The 23,310-nt window shown below is 49.2% G+C and overlaps 1 protein-coding gene across 3 annotated transcripts in view; it reads right to left on the bottom strand.

Annotated features, from left to right (window-relative positions):
* RNLS (renalase, FAD dependent amine oxidase) overlaps positions 1-23,083 on the bottom strand; it is a 242,633-nt gene extending 219,550 nt beyond the window's left edge. The window contains exons 1-4 of one of the 3 annotated variants that reach the window (XM_069101782.1): positions 22,645-23,083; positions 21,967-22,072; positions 19,959-20,101; positions 15,186-15,344 (exon numbers count right to left, since the gene is read on the bottom strand). In XM_069101782.1, the coding sequence (XP_068957883.1) occupies positions 15,186-15,344; positions 19,959-20,101; positions 21,967-22,072; positions 22,645-22,810 (574 nt within the window). In that variant the 5' untranslated portion in view covers positions 22,811-23,083. Of the gene's footprint in view, positions 1-15,185; positions 15,345-19,958; positions 20,102-21,966; positions 22,073-22,241; positions 22,548-22,644 lie in introns of those variants that run through there. The other 2 variants (XM_069101783.1, XM_069101784.1) reach the window with 2 other exon arrangements.
* Positions 23,084-23,310: the final 227 nt, after the last annotated feature.

Raw genomic sequence — 23,310 nt, 5'->3', positions numbered from 1 at the left:
AGCCAGAATTTTGTTTCCCTGGAGACTGGACACGTTATGATTTGAAGCCATCACTGGAAGAATGTTGCTGTCAAAAGAGGGTGTTTCAGGGAACAGCTTGGCCTCAGTGAAAGCCTGTGCTGTTGTCTGAGTATGAGCTGGCCCGCTGGCTTCCTCCTGCAGGACTCTGAGCCCCGCTCCCGCTTTGTCCACAGGGTCTGTTCAGGGGCTATGTCCTGATGGACCAGCTCTCAAGGTTATCCACGGAACAACAGTAAGAGATGGGGACGGGGCCTGCTCTACAACAGGGAACTCTCGGACACAGAAACTCCCTCCACCAGCTTTCTGTGCATCTCCCAGTCTACCAAGAGGGACAAAGAGCCCTGGAAGGTCTGGGGCCTTGCCTGGAAGTATCAGAGGTCATTGTGCTGTCCCACCTGTCCAGGACAACTGGGTCATGCTGAAAACAAAGAAAATGAAAGACCCAGACTTAAAACTTGTCTTTGGGTGGTGTTTCCCCTTAAACTATTTCAGTGACAAATTTGGGGAAATGCCAATATTTTAAATGGCATTAATCACACCATCAGTGAGCACTTATTAAGCGCCTCTGTAGGCCAGGATCTGGGCTGGGTGCTGGGAGGCTCAGTCCCACCCTCCAGGAGCTCATACGCTGATATGAGAAGAATGTGTATCTTGGTGGGGCAGACAGAGAACAGAAGGAGAATAAGAGCCAAGCCTGGTGTGAGGCCTCTTCGTGCTGCTCCAGGACAACAGGCTGAGGATATACCCCTTGTGGTGGTATGGGGCCAGGGCTGGACCTAGAGTCAGGAAGACCTGAGTTCAAATCCAGCCTTAGACTCCGGAGGCTGGCTGGGTGATGCTGGGCAAGCAGCCTAATCCCTTTTGCTCCTGTTTCCTCATCTATAAAACAGTAGTACCCATGTCAAAGGTTTGTTGTGAAGATGAGATTATACCTGAAAAGCACTAAGCAGTGTCTGGCACAGAGCAGGCCCTATATAACTAAATGCTGTTATTTATGGGTTTACCTGTCCATCCATTCATCAAGTCTTCTACTGAGCCCAATGTGAGTTTTCTTGAATGTTACTTCTCCAATCCGTCCTCTGCACTGCTCTACAGCTACCAAAATAATGCTCCTATAGAAAAGGTGTGATCAGGTCATGCTCTCTATTCCGTGACCTCTGTGGCTCCCGGGGCTAAAGCATTAGCTCCTCACATTTGAGGCGCCCCTCCCAGTCTATTTTCCCAGCCTGATTTCTTCCACCCAAGCTGCTACCAGACCTTTCCTGGCTCTCAAACCTTCACGTAAGTGGAGCCCATCCTCAGTAATCCCCTTCCTGCTGCAGCAATCCTTGTCTTTCTTCCAAGGTCATTGGAAGCACAACCTAGCTCAAGAAGCTCTTCCCGATCTACAAAGATTAAGGATGTCGATAGGAACGACACCTGTGCTGTCACCGGCACAGGGAACTTCCAAGGGAGGAAACTCCCTCCAACAGTGCAGGTGGTCAGCACATTCTTGAAGAGCTACTCAGAGGCCTGAGCTGGTAAGTGATGCCTGGGGTGGCAGAGCCCCTAGGAACCGAAGCCTTGCTGGCCCCCAGGCCAGGCTGCCTGTCTGCCACTGCCTCTCAACTGAACTTTCTCATAGTGCTTTGTTCTGATGAGTCCCTGACGTCCCCTATCACACGCCAACATTCTAAGCAGAGACTGTTGCCTTTTACCTTTCCCTGATAGTGGCTTGCACATTCTGAGCCCTTCAGAAGCATGCTGAAATGAAATGACCTTGTAAAGATTTGCCACCAAATGGGTCACTGGCGGAATAATGACAGGAAGTGCAGACTGAACCTTTCACAGCTGGCCAGTGTGATCTGACATGAAGAACTTCACCAATGGGACAGGACTTCTGCAGAGATGGCTGGGGAGAAACAGGGCAGCAGAGTGGGCAGGAAGCAGGCCTGGCGGGCCCAGACGCCCGCCTTACGTCTTGCCTTGGAAAGATACCGGGCACATGACCATGGATGAGTCTCTTAACCTCTCAGCCAAAGATGACACTCCCAAGCCAAGCCGCCTGGTATGTCAGGAAGCATTTAATAAGCGTTTTTACTCTGTGCTAGGCGCAAGCCAAATACTGGAATACAAATGAAAGCAGAAAGAAAGTAGTTCCTGCCCCTGAGGAGCTCCCATCCTCATGAGGTAGACAACATGTAAATAATTAGCTACCTACAAGCTAGAGAAGGTGATCTGGGAAGAGGAGAAAAGCCTCCTGAAGAAGGTATATTTGAACTGAGCTGTGAAACCAGGACTGAAGAGGCTGAAATGAGCAGGCCGTGTGCTGAAGGAATAGGGTAAAGCCAGTACAGAGGCCTGGAGAAAGGATATGACCCATTCGAGGTTCCATATGTCAGCCAACATGGCAGTATCCCAGAGTGTGAAGGGTGAGCTGAGGCATGAGGAGGCTAGAAATGAGGAAAAGGGCCAGGCCAGGCAGCACTCTGAACACCAAAGCAGTGCCAGAAATCCTGAGGAGTCAGTGGGACGTTCTGAGTGGGGCCCTGAATGGCTGGCAGGTGGCCCCAGCATTGAGCCCCAGAGCGCCAGGGAAGAAAGAGAGCAAGAACTGATGTTGGTGCCCGCCTGGAGCTCGCTGTGTGGATCCCATCATTGCTGTCTGTCTTTACAATCCAAGGAAGGACGTGACTGAAGCAGCATCAGCTTTGCCGGGAGATGCTCATGGGGCAGCCATGGCCACTGGCTCTGGTCACTGCCTAGTGCCCCCGGCAGCAGCTCTTCAAGACATCTTTGTCCAAGTCCCATAAAAAGAAAGACAAGGAGGAGACTGTGCCAAGTAGAGCATTGAGGGGGACACAATGAGATGGAAAAGTCGAAGAAACTCTAGGTTCTTTCCCTAGCACCCAATCCTGCTGCCAGCGGGGGAGCAAGAGCCCTGAATGCCTCCTGATGGGTCACCGACCAGAGCAATGAGGAAGGTCACAACAAGGACAAAAGCACTTCTCCTTCCTGGGCTTGTCATCAGCAAAATGCCAAGGCACAAAGGTAGATTCTTAATCTCCATTTATAAACAGAACTTGTTCTTTTCCTGCCGAGGGTGGAGGAAGAATGGGACAGCTATAAGAAGGAGCTTGGATATCCAGGGGCTCCCTCCACTCCTGCCAGCCCAGGACGCGCCCTGAGACATCAGAGATGCCGCATGCACAATGTGCATGGATGGCTGGCTGGTGTGTGGACGTGATCATGGGGGAGGCAAGGAGGCAACCGGTCCCAGCTTGGTAGATTTTTTCACAAGATATTGAGATGAAGAGCCAACGTTCTGCCTGCTTTCTAAATGCTGGATCCCCCAGCGAGGCCTGGCCCAGCCCTGCCTAAAGCACATCCTGGCTGAGGGATGCTATACAATTCCTTGACCTTTCCTGGCCCTCAGTAACTGTAGGAGACTGTCTAAACAGGAGACCCAGGGCCCAGCTGCCTCCATGCAAGATGAAATCCTAGGCCTGAGTCAAGAAAAAAACATGTCTGTATTTGTCCTGCTTGGGCACTTGCTCTACAGCATGTGGGCTTAGTACTGGCTGTGGGCACCGAGAGGTGAGGTGACTTTCCCAGGGTCACAGTCTCATGGTGGGTGGGGGTGGGGGACCAAAGGAGCTAGCATGGGTGAGAGCTTCTCAGACCTTAGCTCACTGTAACCATGTCCCCAGTACCCTCATTCTGATTAACACTGGGCATTTAAACACTAAGTCTAATCCCCCTAAGAAACTGAAAGTCTTGTTTTTCTCAGTCCCTCTTAACATTCTCTTTTGAGCAAACATCTCAGGGGCCCCACAAACTTGCCCCAACCCACCCAGAGAGGCAGTGCTGCCTGCTGGTTAGTGTCTAGGTCTGGACTTTGGAAATCTGAATCTGCTTTCTCCCTGTGTGACTGGGGGCAAGCCACTTCATCTCCACGGGCCATAAAATGAGGGGCTTGGACTAGATGACCTTCCCAGTTCTAAAGAAAAAAATAAAAACCACGATGTCACCGAACCTCTGTTTCCTCATCTGTAAAACATGGATAAAAATACTTGCACTGTCTCCCTCAAAGTGCCCTGTAGAGGCTCAACCCAAGAGGGATTTAGGGTTACTTCGCTGTTTGAATGCTTTGTTTCCAAACACCAACCTTCTGCTCCCATCACTGCCCCTCAAACATGGCGCCCCCATGCCCAGGCTCCCGCCGCCATCACTGCCGTCCCTGAAAGGCATGAGTCCCATCCTAGCCAGCCTCCAAATCAAGACCAGACCTCTTGCTCAGAGATAGCTTTGTAGACCACTCCTGCCCACCGGGGCTCTACCCCCTCTAAACTCCATCCAACACAAACAGAGAGCTTCAGCAAAATGGCAGAATCCAGGCTAAAACTTCAAAAAAACCAAAACAGTCATGGCAGAAACCAAGAAGCTAAAGAAAAAATACAATTGAAAATAAGAACAAAAATATGTCAGGTATTTATGGTTGAATTATTAAGGTATTAACAGAATTTATATAAACACAACTACAAAATAATTTTCATGGCTATAAAGATCCTTCGGGAGACTTGGTGTTCACATATAATGTAACAATACAATTTCTATTATATCTATGTATCATCATAGTAAAAACTATTCTATTTAGCACTCTACCAATAAAACTGCCAGAGGGATACTTCATTGAATTAGGCAAAATAACATAAAAATTAACATGGAACAAAAGGTCAAGAATAGCTAGGAAAATAGCAGAAAAAAAGGAGGAATAAGGGGAATGAATGGCTAACATTTCTGTAGCCTCAAATGCGTGCCAGGCACCGTGTTCAGTGATTTATAACTCTTATCTCATTTGATCCTCCTGCCAGCTTTGTGAAGTAGGAGCTGTTACTATCTCCATCTTACAGGGGGAGAAACTGATGCAGAGGTTAAGGGGACTTGCCCATTTATCAGGGTCTGAGGCTGGATTTGAACTCGAGTCTTTCTGACTCCAGCTCTAGCACTCTATCCACAGGATGACTGAGTGTTACCAGACCTCAAATATACTGTAAAGTTGTAACAATCAAAACTATTTTGTACTGGATAAAAAATAGAAGAGTCCCCCTAGGGAACAGATTAGTCAAGCAAGGGTTGGGACCAGTAGCTCACTCTCTGATTGGCCGACTGGCAGAAAGCACTGAAAAATCTTTCTCAGGGGTGTTAGGTGGGAAAACGAGCTTAGAGCCCCACCCTATCTTATCAGTAAATTCCAAATGGAGGAGGAAGGTAAGCATTAAAATATCACGCTGTTAAAAAAAAGTTAGAGGAAAACAATTGAATCTCTTACAGCTGTGGACAGAGGATGAATCTGGCATAAAAGATAAACTACTTTGTAATTTTAAAAAATGCTTTGCACAAATAAACTAGATGCATCTATAATAAAAAGTTAAGATATAAACTAGGGAAACATTTTAGATAAATCATGTCTGATCAAAATCCAACATTCAAAATCTCTAGGGAAACCAATATAAATCTGTACGATTGAGAGTCATTCCCTACTAGCCAAGTGGTCAAAAAAGATGAATAAACACTTCTAAAAAGAAGAAATACAAGCCATCAACATGTAAAAGTGATCAAAACCCCTCAAAATCTGAGAGGTGCGAATTATACAACTTAGAGGTCAGACTTTTTCACCTATGAAATTGACAGATGGTAAAATAGAAAAGAAATCAAAAGAAGAAGAACGTTGTGAGGAAACACAGAAAAACAAAGATACTAACTCACTGCCAGTGGAGCTGTAAAACCATCTAACCATTTTGAAAAATAATTTGAGATTCTACAGGAATATTTCCAAAACTGTTTCTCCCCCTGGACCTTTCGTAGTCCCACTACTGGGATAACTAAAGAGGTAGTAATATTGTATGGCACACAGTGCTTTAATAAATACTTTGTTTTACTCATAAGAAATGACCTATTTGCACGAAAATGTTAATAGAGGTATTGTGCATAACAGAAACTAGTTGGAAACCATCTCGTTGTCCAATATCTGGGGAATAGCTGAACAAAGTTCAGTGTATGACATACACTGCAATAGTACTGTCAAATGATGAAGAAGAAGAATTCAAAGCAATGTGAGAAGCGAGGCAATGTGGTGCCGTGGAAAGAACACGCAATGTGGGATCAGAGAACCAGGGTTTCAATCCCAGCCTGCAGCTTGCTACCTAGGAAACCTTGGACTATTCAGCGGCTCCATCCCGCACCTGTCAAATGACCAGGCTGGACAGGAGGAGTCCTGAGATTCCTTCTCACTCTCCATCTATTATTGCGTGAGGTGGGTAGAGTGAACAAGAGAGAGCCAAAGGAACCGTATCTCCAATTACTACTGCTATAGAAATCGAGATTAGTTTAAATGGCAACAAAACACGGGAAAAGTCGTAAAGTAGAGTTCTTTTATAAAAGGAACCTGCCGACATGTGAGACTGCATTTATGACCAAGTGCAGCCCATTTTTCTTGTCTCTCATTTCCATCCATGGTGGCTCCGACCCCTCCACTTGATCCCCCTGCACTCTTCCCAATGGCCCCCCTCACAGCAGATAAGATTGCCTCTGACTACTGAGAATAATGACCAGTGTCACGCCCCCATTGTTCTCTCCCTCTTCACATTCAAAGCCCCTCTGCTCTTCCCCTGCCCTCTCCACCTTGGTTCAAATTTTCTGTTTGTAAAAGCCAACTTTCATATCATGGGTGAGGACACTGAGGCCCAGAGGGATCACACAGCTGTACAAAGCTGCAAACGCCTCCTAAGGTGGTCTCATTGTCCCGCTCCCTTTCCTGAAACCTTGGAGTCGTTTCTGTCACAGAACCCAGGCAGCCATCATGGGACGCATCATCTAGTTGTAGACCCAAAGCCCATCTCCACCCCAAATTCTTAATGATATCATTGAGCACTCTGCTTAGAGACATGCAGAAGGAGGCCTTTATATGGCAGAGAGCAGGGATATCTTAGGCGCTAAAGGCATTTATCATTATTGTTCATTGTATTAGGGGTGAAGCAGAGAGGAATTTGAAATACAAGGGTTAACAAACCATGTCATAAATGGGTTTTCCTGCACTTTCTTAACATAAACAGAACCTCTGTTTATTCTCACTGTGCAAGAGCTGTCAAAGAAGACCTTTTAAAGAACAAACACCCCCCTCCCAAAAAAAAAAAGCCCTGTCCCAGGGAAAGTGTGAATCATTCACCGTGCTGAGAAAGCCCAGCTCGGTTCAAAGCAGCCACTTTCACAATAGCTGAACATCTTTTCATGTTGGCGGTGGAAGGGGGATGGACAGAAACGAGACCAGAGACACATGGAGACAATGAGACAGGCTAAACAAATAGCAACGCTGCCCTTTAAGATGATGGGGCTTTGTGATTTGTTCCAAATACAGTGACACCCTTGAAAAACATCAGAACTGAATCATAGGACCCAGAGCTATAAGGGACCTTGGATAACTGGAAGCAGTGTAGACCCAAAAATTCACTTTCAAAAATTGATTGTATGAAACAAAACAAAAAGCCCCAAAGAATTCAGTTCGATTCAACATTTACTTTATTTACCAACTATGCTATGTACAAGAGGCACAAAAACCCAAACAGAACAGTTGCTGCCCTGCAGGCGCTTACACTTTTTGGACATACTGAAAAGGAAGTCAGTGAAGGCTTTTGAGCAGAGGGTGACATGGTCAGACCTGTGTCCCAAGAAAATGATCTGAGCAGCTGGGTGAAGGATGGATTGGAAAGGTGAATGCCTAGAAATCAGGCAACCAATGAGGGAGCTACTGCAAGAGTCTGTGTGTGAACTAATGAGGGCTTCAAGTGGAGGGTGAGGAGAGAAGACGGCTCAGCCGGCAGGGAAGGAGGAGGGAGAGGGCCCCACTCCACGGTTCTGAAGCCAGGGGACCCGAGCATGGCTCAACACCAGGCTCTTAGAGGTTCAGAGTTTCTATGCCCAGACCTTAGCACGGTGCCTCACACTTCATTGACTTGTAGATCAATGGATTAAGGCTAGTCCCTTCTTCAGAAGTCACCCTGAAACAAATGATAGACTTAGACACAAGCCAGCAGTCTGAAAATCCTAGGAAGGGAATCCGCAAAGTCAGTCTGGCCAACATTAGCAAGCCAACTCAAATCTTTGTATGTGGCAGGCATGAGCCAGTGGACCTCAGACATCAGAGTGTGCCATCAGAGATGCATTAACACAGGGAAGGCGATTTGAAAGCTCTCCTTAGATCAGAGGCCCTCAACCTACCATCCATGACCTCGGTTTTTAAAAACTGCTTTGATAACTATCTCAACGTGACTCATTTCCTTTGCAACCTGACGTATTTTATTCTAGGCATTTCAAACCATTTTTCTGAGAAGGGTTCAAGAGGCTTCACCAGACTGTGCCAGAGGGGTGCAGTTCACAAAAAAGGAACAAGGCCTCACACAGATGAGCCCCTACTTGTCTGGGGCTCACCTGGACAGTGGGGGCAAAGGAGGAGAGAGAAGGCCTAGGTCAGGACACCACACAGGAAGGCCAGGCCAGGCCATGGGTGTTTCCACCACAGCCTGCACACGCCCTTCAAATTCTGTTTTGTAGGTCCAGATGAGCACCAGGAACCATACATTTTCCAGGGATCTCATCTGGACTTGGGGGAAATGGAACTATCTAGTCTTAGACCTGAATACAGGGATGGAGATGGGAAAGTAACGTGTAGATTTTCACCACAGCCACACTGTGGTCATTTTTCAAGAATTCCTAAAATGTACTGCTTTCTTCTTTCATATTTAACCTAAAGAAGCCCAATGAGATATGAAAAGGGAGGGACAATCCAGCTTCTGGTCTGGCTTACTCTTGAGTAGTTGGCTGACATGGACATTACATTTTGTCTACATTTCTGTCCTTGCCTCTCTCAGTCTGACTGCTCCAAAAAGGATTTCCCAATGCAAGACTGGCCTGACAATGTCACTCCCCTAGTCCATGAACTTCAGGGCAGGATGAACCATAGACTCCTGTGAGAGTTACAGCCCTTTACAAGCTGGTCCCCACAAACCTCTGCAGTTGAAGAGCGCTGGAATGCCTTCCTTCCTCACCTCCACCTCTCTCAGAATCCCTGGGTTCCTCTGAGGTCCAGCTGAAATGTCATCTCCTCCTTACAGCCTCTCCTTCCCCCTGGCTGTGGGTGCTGCCCTCAGCTCACCTACATCAAACAGACAGGCCAGCTTCCTTGAGGGCTCAGCTCACAGCCCACCCATGGCCTCCCCATGGGCAGCGAGTGCCTTCCCTGTGGTGAGCGCCCATTTTGCTGTCTGTTATCTTGTCTGAACATAGTTCTTCTCATGTTGTCCCTTCCGTTAGACCACAAGGTCCTTGACGGCAGAAACCACCTTTTCAACATTTCTCTGCATCCCCTGTGTGTAGCACTGTGCCTGGCCCCTTCTCCTGTGAAAGGCATCAGGGATTTGTGGTGACAAATTCAATATCCCATTAGGCCACTAGGTGGCAGTGATGGTCCACACCTCCTGACCCCTAGCCCCAAAGAGGAATGCTTTGACCCAGGAGTCCTGTGACATCATTTCATTTTTCATAGACCCGTGAGGCTCGAGCGGTCTCTGAGAGGTGACAGTCTAGCTCACCCTTAACCTTCAGGTGGGGTGGAGGGGCCATTTAATTAGGAAACACAGGCCCCTCTGGGGTGAGGAGCAAGAGGCCCCTCCAGGCAGTCCAGTCAGGCTAGTCACCCCCAAGACCATCCTGCAGACTCAGGGCTCAGGAGCCGAGGCCATCACATCAGCCCTCGGTCAGCACAAGACCTGAGGCCCAGAGAGGGAAAGCACCTTGGCCCCAGTCAAATTCTAAAATTATTGCTGGAAATACCACATTTCAATGAGAAGTTATGGGTAAAAAAGATGGATTTTCCCAGCCAGTTTCACAGATGCCCTGAAATCTAAGGACATGGACCCCAAGTTAGGAACTCTTGGAAGCCTTGCTTGATACACAAGAATACAGGGGTCAGAGGTCAGGGCAGATTTCCTAGCCAGTCTAAGTAAAGGCCTCAAGAAGCACAGAGTGACCCTGGGAATGGCCTTGGCCTGCTGGGAGCTGGGTTCCTCCAACCCCAAATGCCTGGATGTGAACATCAGCTCTAAGCCTTCCCTCCTGGACACCCACGTGGCCTAAGGGAGAGTGTGTTTGTGCCTTTGTGCTATATCTTTGAAGTAACCCCCTTTTGAAAAAGCCAATTGATGTTAAGTAGCTCAGTGGTTGGGGGGGGCCCAGTGACAGACCCCTAATGGTGGGAGGGGAGAGGGAAGAACGCTGCCAGAGAGAAGAGAAGCACCCTGAGGAGTTTCTGAAAACAATGCTGGCCCTGTCCTTGCCCTTCCTTCCCCTCATCCTGACCAGCATCTGGTCCGTTCTTTGGCTCCCCGGGGGAAGCACAAAGGGAAGGCCCTCTACAGCTTGACCTGTTCTTGGTATTTTCCAGAGAGGAATGACCAGGCTGCCAGGCTCCAGAGGAGGCTGCCAGGGCACGGGAACACTCCCGATGAGACCCCCACTGGGAGCTCCCTTGCTGAAATGGGCTCAAGTGGGGGAATGTGGGGAGGCCCATCTGGAGTCCTCTCCAAGGCCAAGAGAGGGGAAAGGGCTTCATCCACAAACAAGGCACCCAAGGAGCTCTAGGGCCCTCTGAACAAGGGGCCACTGCAGTTGCTCCACACCACACCCAACAGGGGTGCCCCAGCCTCTGTAAACAGCTGGCGCTCATTCTGAAGCCAAACTTTGTCTCAAGGTCTAGGAAAGAGGGAGTCTACTCTGGGCCAGTCACAGGTCATTAAATGGACTGCAGGAACCAGCCTGGGTTATGGAATCAGAAGTCACGTTCAATGGAGTGCAGACCACTGTACCACACCACCCCCTGGACAGACAGCCTGGCTGGGATCTAGCTCATCCCTCACACCCAAATAGAGGCTCCCTCCTGCCCTGCCTGGCTGCCACTCCCCAAGGGCAATGAACTGGTGCAGAGAGAACAGGGGAGGGGCCTGCATGGCCTAGAGTTGCCCTGCCTCCTCAGCCACCAGGCTCCTCCTAAAGCCTCTGCACACAGAAGGGGGAGGCAGGGTGTGGTCTGGAGGGAGCGCTGGAGCCAGAAGGCTTGACTCATGCTCATGAGCTCTGCCACCTTGGACATTGCCCTGGAGATGACCCCCAGTGTGAGGGCTCCAAAGGTCACTGACAGTTCTGAATCCGTGAACATGCCCCATGGGACAGCTGAGGGGCATGACAGAGTCCTCAGACAGGCAGAGCCCCAGCTGGCATCTCCAGCACAGGCCGCCCTGTTACGGGCAGAGGAGGTGCCAGCCAGTGCCCGCCGTGCTTGGGCTACACCTTGGCACCCGAGGCAAGGCCAAAGAATGGCTCCTGATGAGACAATGTGCATAACCAAATAAGGGCCCCTGCCTTGGGGCCCAGGCTGGCCCTGAGGTGCAGGGCCCCTTAGAGTTCACTGGTCAGTCAGTTCTTGTCTCTCAGAAGGCACTTTTCCATGGAAATGTTATTATACATGGGTAGTTTTCTGAGTCAGGCCACAGAAGCCCATCTGGCCCATAATGTGTTTGAATTATTACAATGGACCCTAACCTCCATTAAGAATAACGCTTCTAAAAGGAGAATACACCCTAACCTCTATCTCGGTGGCTAAGAGCCCATCCTCCTCCCTCCACAAGTCCCAGAAACAGGACCAGAGCACCGCCCCCCCGGTCCAATTCCTGTACCAAACCCCAGCACTGGGGCTACATTCCTCAGGCTGGAGAGGCAGCAGAGAGTGCAGAAGTCAGGAGGCCGATGTCACCTTCCCTCCGGATCTAGGAAGTGGGCTTGGGCCTGCAGTTCTCATGGGATGCCCTGCTGGGGTAGTCACCCCTACATGATTTCTGACTAATCTGAGAGTAAAAGGAAAACAAATCACATTGATGGCCTATGTCAACCTCATTAAAGACAATATGATCTATAAACCCTGGATTATAACCTAAGTATCTGTTTACTAGACAGGTAGAACATGCTTAGAGACAGGGGAGGAAATCATTCAGAATAATGGGGAATCCAGATTAAAATCCAAATGTATGTATATGATTTACCAAAGAACACCCACTTCAAGACCACCTTTCGTCCTATGGCCTTCCCATGCCTGGCTCTCTAAAGCTTTCTGGCGGTCTGTAGATTGATGGCAGTGGGTCAGCAGCCACTGACTGGGCATCTGGCGGAACCGTGAGCCCACGCTCTCCAGGAGTTCACTGTCTTGTGAGGAGACAGCACACAGAGGACAACATGAGCATCACTGTCTGCAGTCTGGGGTGAGTGCCGGTGGGTCCTCGAGGGCTGAGACAGGAACAGTGAACACAATGACCCAATTCCAAAGAACCCAGAGGGGACCCAGGCTGGCCTCAAGCAGCCAGCCCTGAAGAAGTGCTTTGGCGGTAGCCAGCAACGGGCTGGGCCCAGGCTGCAAGGGGCAGGTGAGCACGGCCTCCACCTACAGGGAGGCCTTCCTCACGGGAGACGCGACTACAGCAGCAGCTTCAATCAGGGCAGAGCCTGGTCCCAAGCAGGAGCTCGAGAAACATCTGGTGACCAAATGACAACCGAGACACACAAAGGGAAGCTACAGGGGCAGGGGCTACACGGCAGGACCACTGGTGACTCAGGGTAGCCAAGAGGAAGGGGCTGTCTGACAGTGTGCCAGCAGCTGGGGCAGGTATGCTCTGCTCAGAACTGCCTGGGCATGATGAGGCAGGGACCACTTCTAATTCTGCCTTGCCCCTCCACGGGCATCATGGGGTCCTTCCTGGCAGCAACCCCCGGCCAGGGGACACAGACACACACACGCACACACACTCATTCATACACACACATTCACACATATACACACTCTTTTATACACACATTTACTCATAAATTTTGATAAACACATATACACACACTCATTCATACATATACTCACATATATACTCACACACATACACACACACTCATACATATACACCCACTCACACACACTCATTCATACACACACTCACTCATACAGACACACATATTCCCACATACACACTCACTCATACATATACTTACATACTCATACACACATTCACATATATATTCATACACACACTCACTCATACATACACATATTCACACATATACATACACACACTCATTCATACACACACATACATACATATACACTCATTCATACATACACACACATTCACACATATACACTCATACATATACTCACATACACACTCATGCACATTCACACATACACACATTCATACACACACTCATACATATTCACACATACACACACTCATTCATATACACACTCACATTCACACACACTCATTCATACATATACATATACACATTCCCACATACATTCCCACACACATGAAGCACATACTTTATTTTTTTTTACTTTTATTTTTTGCTTTTTGGAATGGGGAAGGCAGGGCAATTGGTATTAAGTGATTTGCCCAATGTCACATGGTTAGGAAGTGTTAAATGTCTGAGGCCTGATTTGAACTCAGGTCCTCCTGACTCCAGGGCTATTCACTGTGCCACCTAGCTGCCCCCGAAGCACACGCTTCTTTTGACTGAGAGCTGGGGGACACCAGGTAGGGATAATGGTGCCAGCTGGTTGAGAGGATGAAATGAAATAAGGCCTGGAAAGAACCTGGGCTTTTCCCAACCATTCTCTACCCATGTGCAAGAGGAGGAGGCCCAGCATGGGAGGCTTTGAAGATGTCAGCACAAATGTCCACTAAATGTCCACCTCTCCATATGAAACTGCCCCAGGCCCCCACAGATACCAGAGGGAAGGGACTGAGTGCTGAGTCCAGGAGCAGGCAGGGGCCAGCATCCTGGGAGCCCAGAGCAAGACAGCTTTCCTTCCACACCATGTGCTTCTGACATGCAGGCAGAGCTGGGGAAGCACCCAGCCTGAAGGACTGGTCAAATGGCCTATATCTGGCTCTCCCAGGGCCCCAGACACTGATGCCTGGGCAGGGGCTGGGCCTGCCTCAAGCTTTGCCAAAGGCTTTCAGAGCCCCTTTGCTTTTCTGCTCAAAGCCCTCTGAGCTCCTATCTTTCATGCCTCCCTTCTCTCCATCCCTGAGGCTGCCCCTGTGACCACTGCTTCTGGGAAAGGCTTATTATATTTTATGTTATAAATAGGTTAGTTCACTATGATGCCAGAATTAATCAACTGTGTGCACCTTGACTAGATCAATACCTCAAAGAGATCAAAGAAAAAACAAAGGATCCTCCACAAGAACTTTCTGGAGCAGCTCTGAGGGGCCCAATCCCGGAAGCAAGAGTTGTCTTGCTAACCAAAGGACAACCTAAGAAAGTAACAGAACATGGCTGAGTAACAAGAAATGCAGACATGGCCAGTTTCAGGCCAAACTGGGAAAGCCTCTAAGACAAGAATGTAGAGCCCAGGCGGCTGAACTAGAATGCTGTCCACCTGCGGCAGGAAACCACCTGGGAGCCCAAAGCACCAGCTGACAGGCCCCCAGGCCTCAAGAGGAGAGCTCCTGCCCACTGCGACTCACACAACCAGGAGAGGAGGCAAGGCCCCCGTAGGAGCTGGTTTTGCTGGACAAGGTGTGTTTGTGATGAAGCTTTTATGCTGTTTGTTTTCTGGGTTGGCTGTTTTTTATGTGTGTTTAATGGACGGAGGTAGTGGGAGGACAGATTACAAATATATGTAAAAAGAAATAAATGTCTTTGAAAAGCAAAGGCTCACTTTATAGGGGCTACCGCTTGCCACCAAGACAAGAAGAGAGGGAACCAACGACCTGATGTGGTCGGCACAGGTGGCTTCTGCCAGCCCATACCGGCCAGGCACTCGGGGCATGGGGGACTCCCCTCATCTTTAAGGCATGAATGTGGTCAATCAATTGTGAACGCAGACTTACGACGCGCAAAGGGGCCAAGGAAAGGGACTTAGCCTGTTTTGGTTGTGCTATGTCTGGCTCTCGAAACACACCGAGACACCCAAGTGGATCAGGGACGTCTGAGGGGCATAAGGGGGTCGGCAGGACCGGAGGATCTCCCCTTAGCTCTGCTAGAAGAAGCTAAGATCCCAAAGGAAATTTTGGAAGAAGACTTACAGTTCTTGACGTCACCCTGGAGCTGAAAGATCTGGGGAACAGGCATCGTAAGGATGACAATATCGAACTGCTCAGAGCCTCCCCCTTCCTTGTGGACTTCCCACTTGTCCTCTCGAAGGTAGATTTCAGTCACACAGTGCCCATAGGAGACTTGCACCCCTGGGATGAAAAGGAAACTGGGTTTAGATCTTCTGGGAGAGAGAAAAGGGCTGGCTCTGAGACAGCTCTCGGTACACGCTGCCACGTGACCCAAAATAGGCAGCGCAGAGGGCAGAGACGGCACCTTTGCCCAGAAAGTTGCGGGGATGGTACAGAGTGTCACAAGAGGCCGGGTACAGCGGATGTTCTCTCACGAAGCTTATTCACCCATGTTCCTTCTCCAGTTCTGAAGGCACAAGATTTTTTCCACATCGTGTGGTCACCAGGATCCTGGTACTAGGGACGGAAGATGCCCTTCAAGTTATGGAGTCCCAAGTCTCTTAAAGCTCACTCAGGGCAATGTGAGAAAGCAAAGACGTTTGACTGCCCAGAGGCAAATGAAAGAAATCACTGTCTACACAGCTTTAGCTTCTGTTGGCAAATTGCAGGCAGTTCCCCCTGTGGGACTCAGGTCCTCAAGGGCTGGGGTTAACAAGCTACTCGCCGATCAAAAGACACTGAAGCATTGGCTATGGGCCGGCCATTGTGCCAGGGTGGGAAGACTAAAGATAAAATAGAAACAGTTCGTACCCTCAAAGAACTTACAGTGTCGGGGAGAGAGCACGGGCACACATCAGGACACGGAAAATGCACACTGGGGCTTGAGGAAGCCAGGGAGGGCACCAGCAGCTGGGTACCCAGGGTGGGGCCAAGGGATCATGGAGGGCATCCTGAACAAGGGAGAACTTGAGTATGAGGGGAGGCATTCAAGGAATAGGGCCAGCCAGGGTAAAGGCTTGGAGATGGGAGATGGTGGATTATGTGTAAGGATGAGCAAAAAGGCCACTTAGGAGAAAGCACAGAGGGGAGGCATTCAAGGAATAGGGCCAGCCAGGGCAAAGGCTTGGAGATGGGTGATGGTGGGTTATGTGTAAGGATGAGCAAAAAGGCCACTTAGGAGAAAGCACAGAGCTTATAAAGGGAAGATTCCCTTCCCTCCTCCAGAAACAAGCATGGCACTTGGTACAGAGGAGGGATTTCATCTTTTTTTTTTCCCCTGAATGAAAATTGCTGAGATAATGGAGCAGAGGCTGCTGCGCCTCAAATCAAAGTCAGTACCTATGTAATCCACATTCCCTCCTTTTCATTTTAACAGTAAAGGATCTGCCAAGAAGGACAGGGCACAGAAATCCATAAATCAAAAACTAAGCAAACCTAACAGCACGGAGGCCCACAGGAGCGACATCCAGCAGCCGTGTCCTCAACCTGTGCCCTTGAAGAAAGAGACACAATCAGCTTAACAGCAGCTTCAAAATGAGAAGTTACTTTTCAGATTTCTGTAACTCGTGTTTCTTTTAAAGATTACAAGACAAAGTGATAAGTAAACAAACTCAGTTAAAATCTCAACTATGGATGGGCCACGTGGTACGGTGGAGAAAGCACTGGGCCTGGAGTCAGGGAGACTCCTCTTCCTGACATCAAATCCAGCCTCAGACACTTACTAGCTGTGTGACCCTGGGCAGGTCACTTCACTCTGTCTGCCTCAGTTTCTTCATGTATTAAATGGGCTGGAGAAGGAAACAGCAAACCACCCAGGATCTTTGCAAAGAAAACCCCAAATGGGGTCACAAAGACATGAGTGAAAAAGAACTGAACAGCAATCTGTACAGTCCAAGTTGAACAAAAGCTTACTTTGCCGTAGTCTGGAGGCCAAGAATGTGACCTCTGGAAATGCTGGATGTTGGTGACAAAGATGACCGGCCCATGCCAGGGCGGTGCATGGCGGAACATTCTGGCATCACTTCTTCCCTAACAACGGGGTGTGAGCTGGGCACACTGACCGTGTGCTCTTGGTCCCCTGCACCAACTACTGGGAGGCAATGTGGGAAAGTCAAGGGAAGCCACTGGTCTGCAACTCACTCTGTGCCCTGCTCACTGTGCAGCCTCCAGAACCCATCTGTGATGTGCAGGACTTGCACAAGACAATCCCCACAGCTCCCCCCAGACCAGAGTCCTATGAATGTAGAGGAGCCAAGCTGGGGAGGAGGAGGAGGAGAGAGGAGAGAGGAAGGGAGAATTAAGGAGGCATCAGGGAAGAAGAGGGAGGCACTGGTTCCAAAAATGGTGCCTGGGAGGCAGATAGAAAGACAAATCAAGCGCAAGTCAAGGCCAGACTGGGACAGCTCCTCAGGGCCCCTCTGGCCACAAATCTCTAGAGTTACTTCATCATAAGCAGTGGTAAAGTGACACCTAGAGAACAAAAGGTGGCTCCCCAAATTCCTCAGACACTTCCACTGCCACTACGTATACTCCCAAGAAACAATGGAAAAAACCAGAAATGCAAAATATGGTTGTGGCTGCATTGTTTGGGACAAAAAGCTGAGGAAAAGCTGGTGTGCCCAATGACTGCCCAAGAGCGGCTAAACCAATCGGTATATACCAAATATATAGGCAGATATTAACGGATTATAAGGAATGAGAAACATGAAGACTTCATAGAGAAGTAGAGAGACTTGTTTCTATGAAGGGATGCAGAGGGAAGAAAGCTGGGTGAAAGGAACAATATTCAAAATGGCGGCTACAATATGAACTGGGTCAACATGGACAAGCAAGAAAGAGCTTAAGTCAATTACAACAGTCAGGGGGAGAGTGGAATGTTGGATTTTCAGGCCATAACCTACACATTATGTGTATGTATTATATACATACAAAGAATATACACACATATACACATACATACATTCACATATACACATGCATATACATACACACATGTGCATGATACACAGATGTAATGTTGCATTGTGTGTTATGTGAATATCTCTATGTATACATACATGTATCACATATATATATTACAGATTCATATCATGTGTGTATTTATGTGCATATATACATTTATAGAAATCAAACTGGGGAAAACAAAAACCTTCACAAACAAAGAAGAAGGCACTGGCAAAGAAAGATCCAGCATCTGTAACACAAGATCTATCATAGGCAAACAGGAAATGGAACTAATCAATAACCAAACACAGAAGTCTCAAAAAGGGAACACGAGCAATGGGAACAATGATTTCCAGGCATGGATGCCTACGGGGGACGCAACGGAAACAAAAGCACGGCCAGAGTAAGAAGGCAGGAAGACAGCCTGGGAGAGATGGCTCAGACACAAAACAAATGAGAGAACAGTCTTGGAGGTATCACCTAGTCCTCATATTACCCCAAACTGGGAAGAAATGGAAATTCTATTTTTTTTTTAAAGGCAGCTAGGTGGCAAAATGGATAGAGTGCCAGGCCCTGAGTCAGAAGACTCATCTTCCTGAGTTCAAATCTGGCCCCAGACACTTGCTAGCTGTGACCCTGGGCAAGTCCCTTCACCCTGTTTGCCTCAGTTTCCTCAACTGTAAAATGAGCTGGAGAAGGCAAACCATTCCAGTATTACTGCTAAGAGAACCCCAAATGGCGTCATGAATTGTCTGCAATGACTGAACTTGCCTAAAAATAGGCAAGTGCTGAAGAAATTTCCCCAGAAGTAGGAAGATAAAAGGAGATACTACATAAGAACAGAATTCACCATGAGTCCTCAGAGAGAAATAGATTCAACTCACCCAGACACACTGTCATCAAACTACAAAGATTCAATGATTAAAAAGAATTATCCAAACAACTGGAAAAAAAAAACATCATTCATCAAGGTAATTCAATTCAAATCCCTTTGGATTAATCATGACAAAACACAAAACTCTAAAGCATCATTCTGAGAAAAGTCAAGAGAAATCAGCCTTTACCCCATAATCTTCTGGGGCAATCTACTGCCTCAACTAGAAATAATATTTAAACATTTAAGGTAGATTTAAAAAAATTTTTCAATTCCCCATAGAATCCCTCAATACTTTCATATGAAAAGAGAAATGCAGTCAAAGTTGTTTATATGGATAGCACTCCAGGAACGAACCTCGAGGTAATATTCAATAATATTCCAAAAGCCAGATGTTGGTAGCTGTCCACTAACACTACCTTTAAAAATGCTTACGCACTTAGGCATCAGAATGGACTCCATCTAACTATGACACAAGGCTATCAAAACAAACCATCTGGTCAGCCCTCTTGATTTACAGGGGAGGAAACTGAGGCCCCTGGAGTTGAAGAGCAGCAGAGGTCAGGTGGAGGCCAAGTCCCCAATCTTTCCACTGCACCAGGGCCATGAAGCTGTATTCTGCTGCCTGTCTATGCTGACTTTATTCCCACTTGCCCATTAGAAGGCAAGCTCCTGACCGGCAGTGGCCTTTCTGTTCTCTCTGGATCCCCAGTTTAATAAACATTTGTTGAGCGAGTGAATGGGCTCTTCACAGAGATGACTTTACCACTGAGAGAGAGAAACAAATCTCTTCTCCTCTCTGAACTAATGTGGACTGTCCAATGGAATGATCACAAACCCCAGACTTCAAGAAATAATGCTGATTTTCTCAGCCTTTTAAGGAAAAATCTGGAGCCCACCAATTCTTTTTTTTAATATTTTGGTTTTTTTCTAATTATACGTAAAAACAATTTTTAACATTCTTTTTTTTTAGTTTTGAATTCCAAATTCTATTCCTCCCTCCCCTCCCCAAGATGCCAAGCAATATGATATACCACCTGATTCCTTTAAAAAATGTTTCACGATCGAAGAGGTTCCTTGAGGTGCCACGAAATTGCAATCTCCTTCTTTCACCACCATTCCTTCAATGTGAGAGGTGAGTGGCTTCAAAATGCCATGCAATAAGAGCTCGTCATAAAAACTGAAATGAATGAACAGATGTGGTCAACACAAGCAGAGAGAGGTACAAACAGCAGACGGGCCCCTTGGGAATTGTGAGATTGTAAGCTCCTTGAGGGCAGGGACTGGCTCTTCTATGCCTTTCTATTCACCTGCAGAGTAGGTCATGAATTCATGCTTGTTGACTGGCTGGTGGACTGCCCAGAAGCCATCAGCAATCTTTCTGGCCACTCACTTTTCCCAAGGACATTCATGGTTAAAAAGGCCTTTCTGGACAAGGGCCCTGCCAGGGAGGAGCCACATGGACCCTCTCCTGACAAACTGCTTACAGTATCTGTCCCCAGTGGGTCAATTTCATGCTAAATGAAACTGACAGTCTAAGTGAAGCCCCCCCCTTTCCCAGTGGACAAAAGCCATCTTTTCTCAGGCATTTCCTGTGTGTGTGTGTGTGCACAAATGCCAGGAAATGAGAGTGTCAGCATCAACATGGAAGGTCTCGGAGATGAGAGAACACTGGGTTATCGGAGTTAGGGTCTAACTGGAGGGGTCATGACCAGCCCTGCTACTTTCAAGATGTGAGATCTCAGTAAATTGATGAATGATGCAATACATCAAGTGTAAAATTAGAAGTTGAGAGGGATTCTAATTCTAGTCTCAGCCACTACCTAGCTGTGTGACCCTGGGCAATTCCTGTCACCAGTCTGTCTCAGTTTCCTCATCTGTCAACAGCACTTGCCTCATGGGGTTGGAAGGAATAATGAGACAGGATCTGTAACACCTTGTGCTTAGAGCACCACACAAATGACCCGTTTCAACTTCCCCTCTGGGCCCCCAGATCCAGACCTGGAAAGCACTGTGAAGGTCATCTAGTTAACACCTCAATCTTACAGATAAAAAAATGGGTCCCAGAGAAGGAAAGTGACTCAGGCAGCTCAGTGTAAACCCCCTACTGCTGACCTGCATCCTGTGGGTCCTCCAGAGAAGCAAGAGGTGTCAGGGTCACTGATACCACAGTCTTCTCCAGTCCAATTACCTTCCTACAGCACAAGTCTGAACACACCCCTCCCCTGCTGAGGAACCCTCCATGACTCCCTAGTGCTCACAGGATAAGACATACCCTTGAGGCAGGCACCCCCTTCTCCTAGTCTGTACCTACCAAAATATATGGCCTAGAAAGACCAGACTAACTCTTCCTGGTGTTGGCACTCCATCCCTCAAGCTGCCTCCAGGCCTGGACCACCCCAGTCCTCCTCTTCTTCCTCCCTGCCTCTCTGTAACAGCCCAGATGCCACCCCTCTCCACGATGACATTTTCCCAGGGTCCCCAATATTAGCACTTTACTTCTGCCTTCTCTATTTCCTTGTCTTTTTTTTTTTTGAAAGGCAATCGAGGTTAACTAACTTGCCCAAGGTCACACTGCTAGTAAGGGTCAAGTGTCTGAGGCCGGGACTTGAACTCAGCTCTTCCTGACTCCAGGTTCTCCATTGCCTTTTAATAGTTTGTAATCAGGTCTAACTAACCCACTAACCCGGGGCAGCACAGACGCTCCAGGGGGAAAATCCTTTCCTCACTTGTGTGTGAATTCGGTGCCTTGTAAACAGTAGGGGCTGGATAAGTGTCTTCTGGGTTGAAACACTGTAACAATAATACAGTCACAGCCACAGCCACAGCAACAGTAACAGTAACAAGACTACACGCCCAAACCTCGGGGCTCCCTTGCCTCCATTGGCCGGGGCTCTCAGGGATGTTTGTAAAGGAAACAAACCGGGCCGTCCTGACTTCTTTATCACAGCCTCGGGTGGGCGCTCACAACCCAGGGAGTCCGCTAGTGAATGTTTAAGGGCAGTCTACCCCCGCTGCGGTCCCGGATCCGTCCAGCCCACTCACCTCCCGTGCCGCTGGGTGAAGGGGGCTGCTCGGGTCACATACTGGGCCCCCAGGTCCGCCTGGCCCCGGGGGTCTCGGGCACTCCGGGCTGTGGTCATTCTTCCCCCTGGGGGTCAGAGGAGGGGCTCAGAGGACGGGGTCTTTATTGGGAGGAAGGAGGAGTGGGCAGAGGGGCATCTGATCCTGAGTTTGTGCCTTGGGAGAGGGGGGGCCGCAATCCCACCGCTGCCACATGCTCCCCATGTACGCCACTGTCGGGGCCTCAGTTTCCCCACCTGTAAAATGGGGCCTAGACGACCTCTAACGTCCCTTCCACGAAACTCCAGACACTTATTACTTATGTGACGCCACCCTCCTTCCCCCGCCTCAGTTTCCTCCTATGCACACCGAGGTCTGCGGCCCCTAGAGTATGAACAAGCCCTGCCCCTAAAGCAGGGGCCAAAGGGGACAGAGGCTAGTTCTTAGTTGGAGCGTGCGCAGAGGAAGCTCCCCATGACGTCACCGACCCAGCTGAAAAAAGTCAGCAGAGAGCGCAAGGGAGGGGGCGGGGCTCGACAATCTAGGAACTCGGAGGCGGTGCCACGATGCGCATGCGCACCCTCCTCCTCCCTCCCGAGCTAGCCACTCTCCCTCAAACTTGAGGCCCAGCTATGAGGTCATGACCACGCATGCGCTCACAGTTCCGAGAGAGCCGGAGGAGGGAGCTCCGGGATGCAGGCCTCACGCACGCACCTGAGTCGCGCGCCTGCTCCCACACCGCCACGCTCACGGGATATCCCCGCCTCAGCAGCGCCGCGCAGAGGCCGCCCGTGAGCCCCGCGCCCACGACCAACACGCGAGCCATGGCGGTTCTGCTCTGATCAACCCCCGGCGCCTCGCTCCGCCCCCTGACCTCTAACCCCGAGGCGGCCTCCTGGGGTCACGGCGCGTGCGCACCGGCGTCCCTGGCGGATGATAGGCCAAGCTCCCCGACCCAGACTGCCTGTAGCCCTAGGGCTACCCCAAGGATCCTCCAGTCTGAGGCAGTCTGCCAGTGACCGAGAGGGGAGGAGGGGGCAGGATTGGAGCCCTGGGTCTCCTCCAAGCCCCGCCTTTTCCAAGGCCCCAGGTCCACCTTCCCCCCTAACGCGACTTCCGCTTCCTGTTGGGTTCCGATGTGAACTTTCTGGGGTGAGGTCGGCCCGCATCTCTCCGGCGCCTGCTGACTACCTCGTGAGCCTGGGGGTGCGCGGGCGGGTAGGCAGGCTCCCCGAGTCATCCTGGCCTCAGAAACCACGAGCCCGCACCCGGTTCTCCCGACCGAGGCTCCCACGAGGCGCCTGCCAGTCACCACCGCCTGGACAG

Source organism: Petaurus breviceps, unplaced genomic scaffold, assembly GCF_028583685.1.
Source record: "Petaurus breviceps papuanus isolate PSGF00001 unplaced genomic scaffold, PetGlider_PUasm1.0 490, whole genome shotgun sequence".
Taxonomy (NCBI): domain Eukaryota; kingdom Metazoa; phylum Chordata; class Mammalia; order Diprotodontia; family Petauridae; genus Petaurus; species Petaurus breviceps.
Note: the sequence above shows the minus strand (reverse complement) of the source record. Positions and strands in the feature narration are given on the sequence as shown.